This window comes from Copidosoma floridanum, unplaced genomic scaffold (genome assembly GCF_036245765.1).
Source record: "Copidosoma floridanum isolate Cflo_tuat_1 unplaced genomic scaffold, Cflo_Japanese_pri ptg000009l, whole genome shotgun sequence".
NCBI lineage: Eukaryota > Metazoa > Arthropoda > Insecta > Hymenoptera > Encyrtidae > Copidosoma > Copidosoma floridanum.
The window spans coordinates 8,785,548-8,805,948 of NW_028321886.1; the positions used below are offsets into that span (position 1 = coordinate 8,785,548).

A 20,401-nucleotide genomic window follows, 5' to 3' on the forward strand; every position below is an offset into this window, starting at 1 on the left:
TCACTGCGCAGTATGCTTTGCTTGCCTTGTCCTTAATCTGCACCGCTACCGCGCGCACAGATAGTGGATACTGAGAACACCATGCACTTCAATTGTTATAGTTTACACTTGGTTGGGAAGGAATTCATGTAGGAAAAGAATAACAATGATAAGAAATTTTACATGTACTAATTTGAGAAAAATCGTTTATATAGTAATAATTTTTTTTTTTTTTCAAATTTCAGGCTTGTTTGTGTTTTTTTCCAATACACCTGCACACACACGTTGATAAATTTCCAAATAAGTTTAAAAAATTTAAACAAAATAAATCACAAGAAACCCTACAAATAAATTTTAGCAAATTAGCGAATGACTATAAAATGGCGAGTGTATCACCTTTAATGTCAGAATTTGTTTTATTTAAAGAATTTGAGAAATAGGTACGTTCTAAAATTCATCAAATCATATATAAATTAATCAGTACGTAAGCAGAAAAATTAAAACTTTTCAAATAAAAATTCTAAAAAAAAGTATTCCTTTATTATCGCGGGTTTTTTTTTTTTTTTTCTTTTTTTGTAGACAGTTCCAGAACTCTTGTCCAGTCCGTTCAATCAGATTGGTTGTTGGCTCGACGCTTAATCCAAAGGTCATTCATGTATATACCTACTTAGAAAAATGATCCGAATTTTCGATGGAAAAAATAATCAAATACCCATAAAAATTGGATTAAAAAATCAAGGGAAGAATAAATCGTATACAAATAAGCGACACCGGGTACAGCTTGATAGTACTTAATTTCCAGTAGTAACGATCATACCAAACCAACTCGATCGGTGTTTGAATCGATGTTCTCAATAATACTGGTAATACACGTTTTGAATTAAATTTTTGAGCTGCGTTTGATCAATTCACTGGGAATCATCGATATCTTATATTTTTTTTCATACATATTTTAAAATAAAATTTAATAGCGTAATGAAAAACCGGTTTCGTGTACAATTACGGTACATCTTGCTCCTGTAACGATAATGCATATTGTAACCATATTGTTATTCATCGAAACGAGCAATTGATGAAAAAAAATTTACTTTACTTAGATACGGATAGCAGCAAAGTAGATCTACTTGGAGAAAAACATAAAAACTTTTATCTGTTTTGTATACGTATAACGCGTGCAGTTGCGTAACTGAACGGCTATTTGAACGGATGAATTGACACGCAACTATCAGCCGAGCCTTATCGGAGCTAAACACAAATGCCTGTTGGATAAGTTGTGACCGACGAAACGAAAATATAACATGTGTTTTGTAAAAAATTTTAACTAATGAATAAAACTTCCACTGTCGTGACGACTCACTTGGACAGCAGATAAATAAAGTATCGTTAAAATGTAATTAAATAAAAATACAAGAAAATGCGTACACGCTTGGAAGCAGATGTTATAGTTTGACTGGAGTGACGCTCGGGCCGAAAAGCCACATGGCACGCCAGCGGTACCGTTATTTACCGAGGAGCCTGCAGTCTCGAGACGCTGGGCCTGTCGAGCGCCACACAAGCTGCCCCACATTCCCCGAGGGGCCCTACACACGGTCCCTACTCCGTATGTTACTCTCTCTCTCTCTCTCTCGCAACTTCTAAACGAATTCAAGTCGCCGATTGTCAATTCCACTTGTGATTAGTGCGTATGTGATATCGTGTGTCCCAGTGGTAAGGTCGTGCATACGTTGTACGAGCCGTTGCGCTTGGGAAGGGGGGTAGTCAGCGGTGACGTGTAGGTATACGTGTGAGCAGGTGTTTTGATCCGCGTTGGTTCGCTGATAAAAGAAAAAAGAAAAAGAAAAAAAAAAGAATACCGATCGGCCAAAGGGCATCAAGTGTGCAAAATGTCGAAGCAGTCGAGCCCAAAGTCGAAGCTGTGGGCGTACTTTTGGTGGTTGTTTGGGGGCTTGTTTGGGGCCCACCACGTCTACCTCGGTCGCGACGACCAGGCGCTCATCTGGTTTTGTACCATCGGTGGTTATTTCGGGATCGGCTGGCTGCGCGATCTTTACAGAATACCGACTTACGTGGCCGAAGCTAACGACCACCCCGACTATGTCAACTGGTTCAAGCACCAAGTTCGAATCAACAAAAAGGTACACCCGTCATGATTTGCTTTAAATTTTTTTTTTTTTTTTCATGTATTAAAATTTTTTTAACAATGATTTGTTGTACCGCATCAGCCACCTTTCGAGAGCGTGAGGTTCCTGGGAGCCGTCGTGGTCTCGTATTTGTTCGGCCAACTCGTTCTGGTAGCAATACCCGAGGACGAAATTAACGGGATCAATTTCAAGCACCTCATTATTTTTGTCCCACTGGCCGTCGCTTACGGTAAGTCATATCGATTTTTTTTTTCCTCTTGCGTGGAAATTTTTTTTTTTTTTTCTTTCCGTCAATCGACACTCGTATGCGAGCAAAAATTGCACTTTTTACAAACGATAAGAATAATGAGACTGCTCCTGTACTTATACTTCTGCTCGCGAGCAATTTATACAATGTATATATATTGTATATGTATATGTTGAAATCCATGAAAAGCCACGATCGCAGACACACGATTCCATATCCTTCGCGTGGTCCCGGTCATTATCTTTTCTGGGAAATTACGGCCCTAAAACAATATCTAGCCGATGTAGCTTAACTTATAGGATGAGTTTGGAATTTTCAATGAAAAAGTAATCAATGGCACTACTTTGAACGAGCCTTAATTTATAGACTTAAAAATGGGTCGATTTGGGCTTTAAGTTGAAAGCTTTTCATGAACGTGGAGCAACCCGTTTGTCGGCTGGACCAAATTAAAGACAATACGATTGTCCGCGTAGAGGATATGGGAATGTGTATATACACATGTAATCCAAGCGCACGAAAAAGGGGAAAAAGAAAATTAACAGCAAAGAATTTAGGCACTTGGATGGTGGGCAATGTCGGCAGGCAGAGGGGCTCGATTTGGCTGGCCCTCGTCGTCTCGTACCTGTGCTATCCGGCTCTGTACTACATCGGCGACGACAGCACCTGGTTGGGTCTGATGGTCCTCGCGTCGACTCTCACCTTCGACACTTTCTCCAAAAACTGGCGCCTCCAGAAAAAACCCAAGCGCAACGGGTTGCGCAGACTCGCGGTCTTTTGTGCCTTTGCTTGCGTCTACTGCTGCCTCTGGTCCAGCTTCTTGTACTTCAACGCCTCACTCACCGACAGCGAGGGCGAGGAGATCAAACTGTCCGAGGCCGTCAAGCACTTTTTGACATCACCGATATGGCTCGATCTCAAGGTCATTATTTTTCATACGTAATACACAGGACAACTCGATAACGCAAACTTTTTGTCCCCGTTGACAACATATTTTATCCATGTAAGAAAATGAAATCTTTGATGCTTCAGTCAAGCTTAGAGGAAACGTGGAGGCAAGCGAAACACCAGGGATTCTGGGCGACCTGGGGCCAACTGATCGACCTGACGGACCCTCATGGCGAGATAAACGCCTACAAGGTATTGTATACACTTGGATTGTGCACGTACAAAAAATAAATGGAAATAATTTACATTGGGAAAAAATGGTCCTGCAGGTCCTTGGCCTCTCGCAGACGGCGTCGCAGAGCGAGGTGACGGCCAAGTGGCGGGCGCTCTCGAGGGAGCATCACCCGGACAAGGTGAAGGGCACGGATGAGGAGCGTCGAGCCGCCCAGGAGAGGTTCCTCGATATCCAGCAGGCCTACGAGATCCTGTCGAGCGCGAAAAACCGCCGGCAGCGCAAGAACAAAAAATCCGATCCGCTCTGATGGGCGTGATTGTGCGGTTTTATTTATTTATTTAATTTTTTTTTTTTTTTTCTTGTTATCTGCGACTCGGAGGCTCTCTGGAACGTGATTCGTTTGTACCTCGAGCTATTCCGCCAAGCGATTAGGTATATTAGTATATCAATTCACTGTTTATGTTATATGAGACATCAGCGTCTTTTTATTTTTGCCGCGCTTTGTTGTACTTTGGTCGAAATGTATTAGTTGCTCGTTTAACGATCATCGGTTTCGTTTGTGCAATAAACAATCGCGCTCCTTCCACTGCTTGTTTTAAACAAATATCAACGATGCGTATCGTAATATGTATAAGTGTATATTTTTTTTTTTTTTTTTTTTTTTGTAAACGAGACAATCATAGCGTGGAAGATTTTCGTACAAAAATGTTAGGTCCAATCTCGCACAACCTATCGGTAACGCATGTAATAATTTATGTACGTATAATTATATCATCGTACATCTGCTATTGGCTACAGAATTTTTTGAGGTGATAAAATTATTCAAGTAGGATTATGTAGGATACCTGGAACTCGTACCTTGAAAGTTCCAAATCGGTTTCGACAGATGTACAGCCGTTACTTTGGGTTATCGGTACACACAGGCAATTAATATATATTTATATACACAATGCATTTGTTATCTTATATGTAACGTACAAATATGCATAGGCTCGATCTAGCGCCACGAAACAAAAAACGCGTACGAGCCACAACTGTTTACTGTTTTTTTTTTACAATGTATTACAATTAATCGAGAGTAAAAAAAATATATGTATGTATATATATTCTTATAGGCAAAAAAGTACTTGTGTCCTAGGATACATCGTCAACATCAACAACACACAATCACGTAGAGACCGCACATTACCGAAATGCAGATATATTTATATATGGATCGATGCTGCAGCACCGATTGCCGCGAATGCGTATATATATGTAATAATATTCATGCGTGGATTCGGAGTATTTTTGGTAATTGGTCGTCGAGCTGCCCATCATCATCGTCATCGCCGCTTTGTCCTCATTTGGCCTTCTTTTTCGTCCTCGGCGGCTTAACCATCGTGCTTTCGAAACTATCCGTAAAATTAACACCCTGGGCGCAACTGTCGATGATATCCTGGGGCGTAACGAGGGTTATCCTTTGGAAAAGAAACGAGAGAGAGAGAGAAAAAAGTAACATCGGAGGAACAATCGTGATGTGATCGGTAAACTAAAGACTTTGTGATACAATGTACATTGCGCTCTGCGTACTATATGCAACATAATGGTCAAGCGGGCAGCGTTTGGTTTCTTTTTTTTTTTTTTTTTTTTTTTTTTGCGGAAGTATAGCAGTGATAGCAAACACATGGACAAAAACGATCGTCTAAATTATGCGCATGTGTTTATGTATGATGCGTAAGCAGTAGCAATAATATAGTATTACATACAATTTTATGAAAAGTAAAAAAAAAAAAAAGAGAAGGGAGGAGAAGCGTATGAAAATTCGTAATGGAATAAATATAATATACAGTTGATTTTACCGATTAAAGCGTCCCTTGATTAAACATTACCTACCTGCAGTTGTAAGAGTTTTTGCATTTCGCAGCAACGCGTTTAAAAAAAAAAAAAAAAAAATTATTGTTGGCTTACGATTATACCCACGGCACACAGACGTGTAGACCGATGATGGAAAGATGATGATATGACTTTAGCAGTTGTAGAACAAAGCGATCGCGCCAGAAACAACGGGCAAATGCATATTGTTGAAGAAGAAGAAAAAAAGAAAAGAAAAGAAAAGAAAAAAAAAAGCAGTCAACAGCTGTAAGAAGCGGTATTATTATTAACATTGTCCAGCAAGTGCACGATATACACACAGCCAAACACACGCGCGCATGGACGAGCCAATGAGCAAACTAGCACTCGTGGATGCCGAAGTCGTTGTTGGAGCAGTACCTTAGCTGGGGCACGCTGAGGGGCCTGAGGAGGCTCTTGACGACGGGCGAGACGTCCCCGGGTTTCGGGAGCACGGGACTGCTCGCGCACAGGGCCGCGCTCGTCAACTGCGAGACCAGGGAGAAGCTCTTGTCCGAGCCCGAGGTTGTGCGGAAGACGCGCCGGATCTTGGATTTTAGGCCACTCGGAGGCGGCTGGATCGGCGACGACGGGAGGGGTATCAGCTGCACCCACCAGAAGCAAAACACCATATATTATGCATGTGTACTATATGGTTGATAATATAATGGGGATGCGTTGATTACCTTGCCCTGGAACACTTGGGCGGCGAGTTCGGGCTCGGAGCCCCACCTGCAGGAGGTCGATTTCTCGAGGAGCCGGGAACGGGCGAACCGCTCGATCACCTCCGCGCACACGTACCTGCCGCAGAAGCGCGCCCACTGCTCGGCCCTCAATCCTCGGCCGTGGTCCCGTAACGTCGGATTGGCACCTGCATTGTATCCTACTTTTTTTTAACTATCCTACCTTTTTCGTTTACCCATGATAATTTCATTCTGCGTTTCCCATTTTTTCATTTTTTACAAGAAAAAAACAAAAAATACTCACCAAAATGCCAATTTCTGTTTTATTTATACATAATATATATAAAAGAAGCTAATAAATTGTTTTTTTTTTTTTTTTTATTAACTATTGTTCAATTGTACGTATTTCTAGAACTGCAGAAACTTGGAATCGAGAAAAAGCCAAACTATACCACGTAAAAAAAAAAAAAAAAAAAAAAAAACACATTTATTCCTGCATCGTGGAAAATGTTTTCGTGCAAGCAGTTTCCACCCGTCATCACGTAGTAAAATTATTTATCATGCACCACGTAAAAGTATTAAAAAATTGACGATGATTGATGATGGCGCGCGTCTTGTTTGAGCTTCACTGCTGTTTTTCCGAGGTATATTTTTAAATCTGTGCAGAAGCGCTTTTTTTTCTCCGAGCAAGAGATTGTACCGATTATTCAACAGATGGACGAGGTGTACCTGCAAAGAGTAGTATCTTGGCGCACTTGGTCCTGCCTTGGAGAGCGGCTTTCATGAGGGGCGTGAACCCGAGGGAGTTTCTCGCGTCGACCTCGATGCTCGGGCACCTCTGCAGCAAAACGTTCAAACAGTCCGTCTGGCCTAAACATTGGGAACAAAGTTTCAACACCACCCGATAACCATCAACTCTCGTTTATTGTCTTTGCCAAACGACGCGCGCGCGTATTCCGTTTTTCTCTTCCCTCCCCAAACGCGCACCTACAATTCATGCAATACGTTACATGTACAATCGTACGTTTCTTTTTCTTCCCTCTGAATTTCAATCGGCAAAAAAATGCACGTTGTCTTCTTTTTTTCATCCTTCCTGATTCACTCGTCTACAAGTACACACATTCTTTATTCAAAACCCAACGTTTACGAGCCGTCCATCTCACTGATCGACATGTACGTGTATATACGTAATGTATTATCATTGTAGTATATACACGTTTTCCAGAAAAACAAATGCAACGATAATCACACGATGAGGCCTTAAAGCCGGCAATCAAAGGCATAAGATGAAAAAACATCGGCCAGTGCAGTGTTGCGCAACCGTCCGCGGTTTGATTACCGATCTCTCGTGTCCTACACGTTAACCAAAATTATTGCAGCACAAGCGGAAATGACGCATTTGACCATCAAAACCAAAAAAAAAGAACGTACAAACGATGACGCTTTTACACGAGCCGTTGCGCAACGCGGGGATTCTCCGATAAGCTGTATACCCCCCACAATATACAATACTCTGTAGCATCGGCGGACACGTTCGCACAATGGTCCGAAGAGACGAGAGGGGGTGTACAGTTTGTCTCCCTTTCGGACGAAAACAACGATCAGTTGTTACATCGCCTCTGTTTCCTTATATTGCATACAATATCATGACATTGGGAGGAAGAGCCCAAAAACTCACCGGCCTGGGCGGCAAAGTGCAGGGGCGCGTTGCCCTCGTTGTCCGGTAGATTAGCGTCTGCCCCCCTAAGGGCCAGACAGTCCTCGAGCACGACGGCGCTCCCGTTGCCCGCCAGGTGACTGATGGCGCTCTGAAAGCAAGCAACGTGCACTGATACATCGTGCGTCATTACAACCCCCATATATATAATGTGCAAGCTCGGTGTATGTGTTTACCCCCCGATTTGCCAAGGATAACAAACTTGCTTTCGCACTCTCTTCCGCTCCTTTGCTTCTCCCTCGCGCTATTGTTGCCGAAACTGCGAGATGTGGAGGGGGAGGGGGGGAAAAAGTGAAATAGAAAATAAACCTCGGCCATTGGAATTTTTCGTCCTCCCGATGACCGCGCCAGTCCCGACGCACACATAGTTTTGCTCTCGAAATGTATACCGTCCACTTACTTATACGTGACCCCTCTGTGTCTCGCCTCTGACGCTGTTTCTGCGAAAGGCTCGAGTGCGATGCTCGATGTGTATAAATATATATACGCAAAGCAACCTCGCAGAGAAGTCGAACGAAGAGCAAACGGAGAGCGGAATGCCATATTCGTGTACTTACACATTCGTGGGTAAAAAACGCCGAACTAGCGTTTTTAACAAAGGGGAAGGAGCTTGCATATATTTACAGGAGCAGTGGTGTTAAGGAACAACAGTGTCGCATCGGTTGAGCTTCGTGTGCGCGCGGACCATTTTTCAATGCAGCATACGGAATTTGATGTCAAAGGGCCGATTGATCCCTCGCTGTTTTTTAACCAGAGCCAACATGTAAGGGGATGACGCGTAATTATTACACGTGCAAAACAAACGGGGATAAAGAGAAATCGTGTACGATCTTTTTACGTGCTCGAGTATTAAATGTATATGTATCGAGCCGTACTTAATATGACAATGTAGGTATATAATACACACGTGTTACGCGGCTATAATATTACATGTAGGTTTTGCAGAATTGCGTATCGGCTCGGGCGTCGCCGGTGTCTTTGAAGCTATCGAGAATCAATTCACAAAGCGGAGCAGCGGTTGCCTTTGTTGTACATGCGTATACGTACACCCCAAAGTATGTACAAGAGATGGGTATACGTATACACGCAAGCGAACAAAGTCACGTGCGCGCGTCATTTGCCATGTGCGTAACGCCTCCCTCAACCCCATCCTCCTATGTTTATTTTACATACCGCGCGCGTATACGTATTTATAAATCCCGTACGCGATTTTCAATCGAAACGGCTCCTTCGCTCTTATCTGCCCGAGAAAAAACTCTATACTTAAAATACGGTTACATGCACCGTATATAGATATGTAGGTTTGTATATTAACAGCCCGAAGGTCATTTGGGATGACGCGCCGGTAAAGTACTATACGTCTGACTAAATAATTGCGCGCGTTAATTCAACTATATACATTTGTACATACATGTTTATATAAAACAGGGTTGGTTGGTTCTAAAAATATACGCGCACACCAGTGATTTATTTTTGTGATACGTCAAGTTAAATGTATATATATAAGTACAAAGAGTGACGATGAACATCAACTTCACGTATACGCGCGTATACTAGATATTTTCGTGAACTACGTCGTTTGCTCGTCATCGGGCGAACCATAATTTTCCAAAGGGTATATACCTAAATCTTTGTCATTGTGCACACTTTATGCGGAAAATTGAAAAATCCTCGAGCGGCTTTCAGCTAAAATGATTTACCATAAGGAGGAGGAGGTAGGTAGAATCGTCATGATCGATCGGATCTGCTTGAGGATGATGATGTAAAATAAAAGTCGCAAGAGTACTAGCACCGTACAAGTTACAGTGGGGGGGCACTTGTAAAAAGCTCCTCGTAAGATGAAGGAAATAAAGTCGGCTCTTTGAGTCTACACGGTGACCGGCAACCTCCTCTTTTTTCTTCCCCCCCCCCCCCAAGGAGAGCGCGTTTAACCCACATATATATATATATATATCACGCGTTCCGTAAGGGAGGACACACGGGTTTTTTGCACGGGAGAGCTCCGCATTATGTAAAGCTTCTTTGTGCTTGTACCCACCGATGGGGGGGGGGCTCGATTCTTTTATCAATAATCAATAAAGCGTGATCGCGCGACGGAGTAGGAGAAGCCCATCGGAGCGCGAGCGAGGCCGTTCTCTCGCACGGGTCCCCGTGCGCGTATACAAAAGAGCCGTATATTTACCGCGTGTGCCCGTGACAGCAGAGTATTTAACGATAGTGCAAAGGAAACTGTATCCCCGCCCTCTACGAGATAAGTGATGTGAATAAAAAAAAAAAAAAGAAAAAAGGATGCACGACTCGACTCACCCTTCCGCTGTTGTCGACGGCGTTGACGTCGACGTCCCCTGGCCGGGCGATAATCCTCCCGGCGAGCTCGTCGTCCCCGTCCTGTGCCGCCCCCAGGAGGGCCCGAGGCCCCCCCGGGGACTTTTCCCAGGACAACGGCAGATTCGTCGTATCCCCCGGCGAGAACAGTAGCGAGCGATGGCTCCGGCGTTGGCTGAACCGCTCCTCGGGCTGGCACCCGTTGCGATCTGCGCAACAGTTTATGGCTTTCCCTGAGACGTCAGCCGATTCGGCCCCGATGCTCCCCCAAGCTCCATCAAATTTCAACTACACGCCACATCGATCGTCGCACGCGCACCACAAGCGAGTGTCAACGCACGCTCCGGAACCTCCTTATATTTTTCGATATACATGTAGTCACCGACAATTAGCCCCGAACTCTTTCTCCTCGTTGTGTATGTTTATATATATATACATGTACCTATATACTCTGTTGTTAGAATGTATTACTCCGTGGTGTACCGACAACAACGTCACCGATCAATCGGAAATATATATGTATAGATCGGTTAAATTTAACGATCTCTTGGTACATTCCCCTGTACGTATGGGCGAGTATAATGAACAACACAACGTGGTTTTTTGTTTTTTTTTGTTTTGTTGTTAGTTTAACTTGGGAGAGCATCGAATCGCGTAATATATACTTATGGCTGTTGTGTAGAGAGAAAGAGAGTGGCTCGCAGCAGGTAAATTACACGTGTATTTGTATACCGATTGCACCACTGTTCGAACACACGCGATCTATACATGTCAAGTATGAATCATCAGAGCACCAAAAAATTGGAAAAAAAAAAAAAAAAAATTACACGCGCGCACTGCGAGCCGCTTCTCCTCCCCAACCGACTCACCCTGAAGGACGCCCTTGCGGTACAGCTTGGCCTCGTGCAGCGGGGTTTTCTTGGCGCAGCGGTTCTTGCCCGCCGACTCGCGGAAGCTCGTGTCGGCGCTGAACGAGACGCACTTGCGGCCCAACTCGGGCGACACCGAGCCGGCCGGGTTGCGCCAGCGCCTCTGCAGGAGCGAGCGCAAGCCCCGGCCGTCGAAGAAGGAGCTCGAGCGCTTGAGGATACCCGCAGCCGAGGATTTGCCGGAATCGGCTCTCAGCAGGTTCGCCGGCACCGAGGCTGACTTGCCGATCGGCCCTGGTTTGACGCCGCTCCGCCCGGCGTTTCCTCTCACCGGCCCAGTGCCGAAGAAGAAGGAGCGGCTGGATGGGCTCGCCGCGGCTGTCGGTGCGTCTTTGGCGTGGCGCGCCGACGGCTGCCCACTGGCTGCAGGAGCGGCGGCGTTGTTGCCGCCAGCGCCGTTTATATTGTTGTTGATGCTATTTCGGGGTAGTAGGGCAGTGACGGTGCCTCCCTCCGGCGACGCTCGGATGCTTTTCACGCTCTCCTGTACCAGGATCTTGCGCAGCTTCGAACATTGTTTCATTGGGTTACAAGTTTTTTTTTTTTTTTTTTTTTTTTTTTCCCCTTTCCGAGCTATACATAACGATGTTTCGAGGATAATTTCATTGAGCGTTATACCCATCAAGTTATTGAGACCTTTTGTGTGCGTTGTATGGGTGCACATGGCCTCGAGAGAAAACGCGGGCTCGATTGTTCCCGTGGTGGCGCGAAACAACGAGACAGGGGAGAGAGGATACATGGAAACTTTTTCAAGGTGACCAAGCGGATGTTACGTATACGTATATGTACATCCGAGCGAGCGTCGCATTGTTTTTTCTCCAGCGTGCGATTTTCATGTGTACGCGAGTGTGACTTGCAGCTTTTTACCGACGTACCGTCACGCTTGTGTGTCTGTGTACATACAAATGTATGGTAATCAAAGCTTTTGGGGGAAAATGTAAATTGCAACGTTACGGCGCGTTTCTACGTTACACGGCATTCAAGGGTACTTGGGCCTACTTTGGAAGATCGAAAAAAAAAATCAAGCTTTAATCGGTTTTTGACCGGTAAATATATTTTTATGTAACTCTCCCTTTGTTTGGCTAAGCCCAAATTAATATACTCTACTTATCTGCAATACACGTGCGTACAGGGTAATATATCAATAGGTACTTTTAAACGAGCGGTATACGTGGGCACCTTTTTTTTTTTTTTTTTTTTCTCTCTTGTCACCATCAATCTCGCGAGTCACCGTCTTCTCGCCGACGTTGTAAATTGCAAAGGAGTTGCGGCTCTCTCGCCGCAAGGGAGTAGCCAACCACTACAATGAAATCCGAGCGAATTGTCTACGTGTGACGTACGAATGTCGGCCAAGCATATAATATAGATACAGCATCGTCAGCGACATATTTATATACTGCACGCGTCAGCATCAGAAAGGAACATATTATTATCTCTGCATATGTATAAATATCTGTTGAAATGCCCGCGTTTCGCGAGTTTTTGCCTTTGAGCACATACACCCATCGTAGACGAGATACCGAGGGTTCGATCAAACTTTTCAACGGAGCGAATTTCCTCTTCACTTTGTTTTTCGACTCGTTTCATCGCAATTTTTTTTTTTTCTCCTCCATCTGCCTCGCGCTAAAACTTGATTTTGCGAGTCCATACAGCGTACACGTATGTACGAACGCGCAAAATATCGGGTTCAAACATATATAGGTAGGGACGAGTCGAGGGTTTATTATTTACCTTGAAACGCGGCAGAGGAGGGAATAATATTTTCTAAGGCTTCCCCATGTTCCGCGATTTATTGGGAATATCCTCGAAGCCTCTCCTCTTTGTAGCGAGCGCTCGGCTGATTTTTCTCTCGGGTTATTTATAAAACCCATCCCTCGGCACCTTACCCTACACGTATACTATAAAATCTCCGTTACGCGCGTTCTACAGCCGCGTTACATATACAAGCGCGTTGATTTTGCTCCGTATATGTATACCCATTATAGTAGCTGGTATGGGTGTATTACGGTGATGCTCGTAAATTATACTCCCACGCGACAGATAAATGTATACGCCTATGAGGAGGTGTGTGCAATACTTACAGGATGTCGGGTGAAGCCGGTGATGGCACCGTTGCCGAGATTGGCGGTAGTCGTGTCCGAGAGGCCAGGTTCCCCGTGGGTCATTCCGACCGCGGTGACGATGGGCAGCCTCCTCGTGCCGGTCCGGCCAGCCGAGGCAGCCAAAACGGACCGTGAACAGCTCGCCGGTGCCGGCGGGTCCTGCCACGGTTGCAAACGGAGAAAAATAAAAAAATAAAAAATCAGGAAAAATCCCTCTTTATTCCCTCGCCAGTTGGAAGCGTGTATATACAACTCCACCTGCGTGCAATTGACGGTTACACGTCGGACCTTGGCTACACCCGGTCACTTCTATAAATACAATTCCTTTCTCTCTCTTTCGATAAATGCAGATTGATCCAATTAAACTCTTCCCCCCTCCCCTCCCCCCTTTTTTTTATACGTTTATACACACTGTTTCACCAAGTATATACCGGTACGGTTGTAATCGTCACGTAACGCAATAATAACCCCGTTGGATTGCCAGTGCACTGTCGCCACCGTCCCTCATTGGTTCCGGCTGAATGTGCTCACTGTATAACTTTCGATCGATCCATTTCTCTCCCCCGTACCTATATAATTACACAATGAATCTGCAAAACAAGTGTACATACCCATAAAATCTCGAAGCTTTGGGTTTAGTATACATATGCGCGCATCGGGGCTTGTTTACTCGTCGCCTCTCTGTTTACATCGGGACAAGTTTGGGCGCAAACCACTACTTGCGCGCGTAAATTTTAGTCCCTCCATCCCCGTTGTTGTTACTGTTTTTTTTTTTCTTTTTTTTTTTTTTCACCCTCGATGTATACCTACATGTACGGGCATTTACGAGGCTTATGGCACGGGGGGTGGGGGAGCCTTTTACGAGCTTTTACCGAATACCGATATACATGCACGTGCGTATATATTTACTCGCGCAAACGGGCCGGCTGACGTTGGCGAAAGCTCGGTGTTTACGCCTTTGCACGCGTGTGCTTTTAAACGCGAGACGTGATTTTACGGGAAGCTGGAGATTTACACGTACCCCGTACACTTTGCACACGTTTGCAACGGAGGATACAGTTGTTACATGTAATTGCTTATACAAAAAAAAAAAAAGGAAAAAAGGAAAAAAAGAGATATAAAGCTCGGGCGTCATTGATGAGCGGGCGATAGTAAAAATCGAAAGATTTCCTGTTGTGTGTGTGTGTGTGTGTGTACACATGCCCCCGAAATATCGTATAAGCGAGGGCGCACGTGGTGTGGATTTCGCGCGTGTCGGGCGAACGTTTCCACGCGGCTTTATCGGCCAGTCGGATCTCTGTGCCTTCGTTTGGCCTCTAACGAACCCCACACTGGCCACCCACCGCCTTGGGGTACGTTTATACAAAAAAAAAAAAAAAAAAAAAAAAAAAAAAAAAAAAAAAAAAAAAAAAAGAAAAAAAACGAGGAGAGAAAAAACTAAAGTTTCGACGGACATGACCAGTGTGTGGTTAAACAATGCCATCGGAGATGAAGCAAAATCGGAGAACAAAAGAGAGAGAGAGAGAGAAGGCGACAAAGAGGGAGGTATGCTCGTAAATAAAAATCTCATCAAGATACCTCTACGTGGATGGTATATATAATATGGGTGTAGGGCGCTATGTGTACACGGGGCTATCTGATCGATCGTGAAATTGTCCGAAGGCCTCGAGGGCCACAGCATATACATGTACACACGGAGAAGAGGGGACAGGGGGGGGGTAAATTAAAGCTCTGCCGATGACTGGCTCTATTAAGCTGTACGTGCGCTTTATATGCTCGATTATTGTTGGGTGAAGGGAATAGAGCTAACGCGGCGTATGTTATACACGCGTAAGTGAGAAAGTGTGCTATGTGTGTGCCATAACTGGCAAAGTTGGCTATTAAGCCGCGCGCGCGCGTGTGTGTGTCTGTGTGTGCATGCATAAACTTTTTGGTGTTTTGATTGCTTTTCTCTCTTCCTGTTGAAATCGATCGATTTCCCTTCCGTCTTCGCAGCTCTGCTCTTTTCTCACCTTCACTTTCTTTTTTTTTTGATTTTTCACTTTTCAAGCCTCACGCGCGGATAGCAATATGAATTAATGATTTTTGCGTGCTCGAGAGCAAAGTGCTCCACTCGTTTTTTGCATGAAAGCAAATCGATGCCGCGATTAGTTGCATCATCTCTTGTGCACGCTACAGATTTTTTTTTTTTTTTTTTAATTAAAGGATTTTTTGATAGTGATTGATATTTCGAACGATATATTGGGAGATTTTTTTTATGTGCTTGTAGTCTATAGATTGCGAACCACCTATAAATTCTACCTGAAAAGTATTTATACGCTTCTATCGTATTTATATATAGGCACTATATACGATAGGTAATCCGCGGAGGAAATTTCATCTCGGCTTTTAAGTAGAACAGATCGAGTACGGTAAGACGCGGACGCAGGGATACATATATTACGTACTGAGGAATTTTCTAGGAAGTATTTTTCAAGTTTGCTATATTGTTATGATTTTACACGATGAAACGGTCAAATAAGTATATAATTAAAGGGCCCACTTACGTGTGGTATGGCATCTACTTTTGCGAGATGTCCCAGCATCGGTACGTATTAATGAATTTAAATCCTTTAATTTCTTTATTAGGTTTTTTAGCCAACATAACTATACGCGGAGGATAACATCGGATGAATTTGAAAAGAGCACTAGTTGTTAAAGGTTGACCGCATAATGGCCAATCCATCACCATCTTAATCGATTCCTTGTACAGCTATATACAATTAAGTGCTATAGTTGATCAGTTGCTTTGTTGGGGCAATAAGCTGCAAACTTATATACACAGGCGAACCGTGTGTAAGGAGCTTATATACGTACTCGCCCCGTGTACACACACAGTATAGAGAGAAGAGCCATTATCGAAAGTACAAGAGTAAAGTGTATAACAACAACATCGTTAAGAAGCCAAGCGAAATCGGCAATCGTGCGCCTTGAAAACTCGATCGAGGGGCTATACGCGTAAATACCTATGTATACCAAGGGGGAAGGACAGATTCGATTGAGCCCTTGTGTATATTGGCTGTGGGTGTTAGTCGTACCCCAATCGACTTTCTTTCGCATCAACTTTTCTCAGCTGCTCTCTTTTGTATCTCGGGGAACTTTTGGAAAATGATGCGCGCGCGATGTGCTCGATCAGGCGGGGGGAGGAGAAAGAGACCCATCGATTTCATCGATACTCGATCGCGACAAGGACCTCGATTACAATTTCACGGCCCTCGCGAGTCTTGCACATACATACGTGACCCGATTACATTATTAGCTGAAAACTCGAGATTCATACCGATTTTCCCGGAGCTCCGCTCGCACGTAACTTGCGCGTGGTTCAAGCGAAAACGAAAAAAAAAAAGCTTGATTAGTAGACGCGAAAACACCGTAGAAGGATCGATCGATCGAAAGCCCGGCAAAAGAGCCGCGCGTGCACGTCCAACGGCGGGAATTAACCGGCGGGTTGTTGCACCTCGGGTATTAGCTCGTTAACTCGCGCGAGCCACCTCTGCCCCCTCGGTCTGATATTATGATGCGGAAGCTCGCGTGCATAATAAAACATCCCCGGCTGATGTATGCCTCGTGTGTACGTATATATGTGAAAGCGCGATAAAGCTCCGGTTTCCTCGGCATCGGCCAAACTCGGCCGACACGTACGTAGGTACATATTTCATACAGCGAATCGTGGGTTGCATTGTCGGGGCTAAAGCGTATAAGCGGATAACGCGATTGTTGCGAGCTTTTTCGGTTTTAAAGTATACATTTGAGTGATATACATGCATGTATATGCATAGCTTTTGGAGCTTGTTGTTGCTGCTCCCTCTGGCCGTGACGGAACATGTATATAACAATGTCGATACACGAGTGTAATGTATATTTTATACGAGCGGAGTGGACGACAGACGAGCAGACGGGAAGAGAATTCCGATGAGTTTTCTTTGTATATATGCACACGCGCGTTGGACGCGAGAGAAGAGTAAAGCTGCTGCTTCGGCCTGAATGGTCTTGTGGCGAGCTTTCGTGCGAGTCAAGGCTGCCGTCGGGCGCCTCCCCGAGGGTCACTAGCCCACTACTTTTACACTCTGTACCTACAATGTATATACACTTGATATTTATACTGTGATATGTATTTCTCTCTCGGCTCAATTTTTTTTCTCATTTCCTCATACCTATATACTTATGGGCGTAAGATCCATCGAGGGTACAGCAATACGTGGGGAGAAGAAAAAAAAAAAAATTTCGTTCACACCCTCGTGTCTCCCACCCCCTGTAGCCACCCTCGAATGAGCTGTTACACTTTGGAATATGCGAAGGTCGCGTTGCCCGATTGCGGATGCCGTTTACGTGGCTCTTGCGCAATATTTTTTTTTTTTTTTTCCTTCTCTCCTCTCTCCCCCCAAATGACTCGGAGGCGTACGTTACTCCCGCGGGTTAAATTTGAAGTGTGACGATGTTGCCCCGATTCTCCCTGTTTTGAGCTTCCCGACAAATACAATGTGTAGGCGAAAAGCGTATCTTTCGTCTCCCCTTTGTTTTGAAAATAGTTTGCGGGAGTCTCAAAAACACGCGAGTCCGCGCTTTGCTTTGTCGAAAGCAAGAAAAAAAAAAAAAAAGAAAACACGAATCAGGAAGACGTGGATTTTGCGAGCGCGTTTGAAGTCCCGCCAGCTACACATCTTTTTCCTCGCGCTCGATTTGCACCCCGAGCGAGGAAGAGGTGAAAAACAAAATCGTCCGTATATCGACAATTTCCCACCTCCGCGTGAGGCTTGCTACTCCAAAATTGTATCTCCGACAGAAGCTATTTTTCACCCACTTCCCGAGGTATCCCCTTCACTGGAAATTTTTACCAGCGCGGTGATAATGGCCATATGCTCGCGAGCGCGTGAAACGCAAACAAACCACAATAGAACCACTTATTATACTATGTATATTGCACGCACAGCGGGAAAAATACGCTTGTTTTTGCGGAGCCGAAGCCAACGAGCTCGCTGTATATCAATCTTGTTTTTCTCGAGATCGGTATACCATATTTATACTTGTACGTACATCGAACAAGTCCGAGAGTAGTCGTTTGGGGTAATCGCGGAGGTGTTGTATTTTACACACGGAGCAGCGGCTATACTTTACGTACGACTCCCGCGGGACTACTCTCAAGCAGGTTCATGGCACTCGCGGGGACTCCTTTTAATCACCAGTTTACACCACGGGGACTCGTTTTTTTTTTCTCAGTAAATCCCGTAGCGTATAGCAATAAACCACTGATTCCGCACTTTTAGCGTATTATATTGCGGAAAAAAAGGCCACCCGTCGCGTTTCGATCGTCCGTTGCTCGCTTACGAACAAACGATCACACGAATTTTTTTTTCTTTTTTTTCTATAGATACAGGATGGTATAGGCATTGTAACGTGCACTAAACGGATATTCGGTAAAGGATGGAAAAATCGGGGCGCTCGAGGCTATACCAACCTGCCTTATCTTAATCTTGCGGCCGAGCGACTTGGGACACTCGGACTCGAGAACGGATCCCGTCAGCACCATTTTTCAAACGACGTCAATAAGCTGCAACAATAAAAAAAAAAAAAAAAACGAAAAATAGAGATGCAACGGGAATCGGCATAGTAAATATGTACACATATATTATAAACTCGGTATGTTTTCAATATAGTAGTCATGTAGTAACCGGAGAGCCTAGCCTGGCGGTGATTTAATCAAAGTAAAATCGATCGACACGCGTTAGGAAAGTTTTGGCTCTCGAGGGGTTAAAAAAGTTCGAAGGTCGCGGTCCACCTGTAGGGCATCACGTGTACGCCGATTGAATAAACGATCGGCGCGTAAAGACACGTAAGTATATACTCACCGCACAGTGGCCGCTGTCGTTTTTCCCCCAAGGGATGCTGCCGATGTGGGCCACGGTACTCCTGGCACCGGCGTCATCTTTGCTCGGCCCATGTATCATCGTTGCGCTCGGGAGGCACGCGTGACGAGCAACAAAACGCACGACGACTGGCCGGAGGAACCGGCAGTGGCGAACACGCGTGTCGCAAGGGCCGAGCGCTCACTAGCCAGAGTTCAAATCGCAGTGGGTAGCGGCACCAGCCCCCTTTCGCACGGCTGTCCGTGTGAGAGACGGGAGGCGCTGCTCGGACGAAAGCTCGGCACGCGCGCTCCGGGCCAATATACACATTCGGCGCAAGCGCAAATTCGCTTTTAAGTGTATAGGTACGGACGATTCGGTGATGGCTCTTTTTTCCTCAAACTCCCCCGAACTTGAACGCTCTCGGCCGAGTTTCAGGGTTACCGCTTCGACACGTACATGTGCGCGCTTGTGGGTGCATGTAGATCTCTCATCCGATGTGGCTCTCGTCGAGATGTAGCTCTTATATCCTCTTTTTTCCCTCTATCCCCCCCGATTTATATCGACCGCTGCTGGCTTTTTTACTGCTCTTCTTCTCCTTCTTTTGAAGTTTCGATTGGTTTATTGCTTTCCAGTGGCCATCGAATGTAATATACTTGAATGGTGCCCCTATTATTATTATTTTCTGGTATAGCTTATTAACGATGAAAAACTCAACTTTGAATGGTCGATGGAATACACGAGAAAAGCACCATGCGTGGATCCGCAAGTACCGAAGATTCTTCGCTACACATTTATATGTTACATGTTTCGAGACAGACGCGGGGAAAAAAGCTCTTACACAAGTAGGGAGGTGTGCGTACGCGCCGCGACGTCTCTTTTTTTTCCCAAGAGAAAGAGAGAGACAGGTGCTCAAACAGGTGAGAGCGAAAATCTCGCGGCTCGTTACGCGTGTATATTATATCGCGTACATCGTTATCGCCGCCGATGGCTAACCAGAGGGTGACACTACTACGAGGTACATATTAACTGAGCGCTCGGGTGGGCTTCCTCCTCCTCTGCCGCGAGTGCTATTTTGGCGCTAAGCTTGTGTAACGCGCGTTTAAATTTAATGCCGGCCGTTGGCACCGGTGGGTTTCGAGTTTTACGGCTGCGCCCTGATTTTTACCTCCCCCACCCCCCTTTTTTTTTTTTAATCGGTGCAAGAGAACGCAGATATGCAAGGGGATTATTGTTATTCATACCAGTGATGCGTGCACATGATGTACAAGGAGATGCACGTGATTGGATGAGTGACGTCGCCGCGTCAGAGTGAAGCCGACCCGATGAGCGTCTCCGTCGTCTATTTCTATCGTTTGGTTTTGGGGAGGCGCGTGAGATCACGCGAATCGTGTGTGTTATGCC

At 45.1% G+C, this 20,401-nt stretch overlaps 2 protein-coding genes across 2 annotated transcripts; one reads left to right on the forward strand and one right to left on the reverse strand.

Moving 5' to 3' along the window:
- The first annotated feature begins 1,816 nt into the window (after positions 1 to 1,816).
- On the forward strand, positions 1,817 to 5,322 carry wus (TM2 and DnaJ domain-containing protein wurst). The gene is made up of 5 exons (XM_014351153.2): positions 1,817 to 2,114; positions 2,202 to 2,349; positions 2,922 to 3,286; positions 3,397 to 3,504; positions 3,582 to 5,322. The coding sequence occupies exons 1-5, from the start codon at positions 1,863 to 1,865 to the stop codon at positions 3,792 to 3,794; spliced, it is 1,086 nt and encodes a 361-aa protein (XP_014206639.2). The 5' UTR covers positions 1,817 to 1,862; the 3' UTR covers positions 3,795 to 5,322.
- Positions 4,284 to 19,276, reverse strand: LOC106638106 (uncharacterized). The gene is made up of 10 exons (XM_014351152.2): positions 19,001 to 19,276; positions 18,610 to 18,702; positions 13,095 to 13,274; positions 10,954 to 11,518; positions 10,067 to 10,293; positions 7,721 to 7,850; positions 6,772 to 6,912; positions 6,046 to 6,230; positions 5,741 to 5,964; positions 4,284 to 4,947 (listed from the first exon to the last, which is right to left on the reverse strand). The coding sequence occupies exons 2-10, from the start codon at positions 18,679 to 18,681 to the stop codon at positions 4,830 to 4,832; spliced, it is 1,842 nt and encodes a 613-aa protein (XP_014206638.2). The 5' UTR covers positions 18,682 to 18,702; positions 19,001 to 19,276; the 3' UTR covers positions 4,284 to 4,829.
- Positions 19,277 to 20,401: the final 1,125 nt, after the last annotated feature.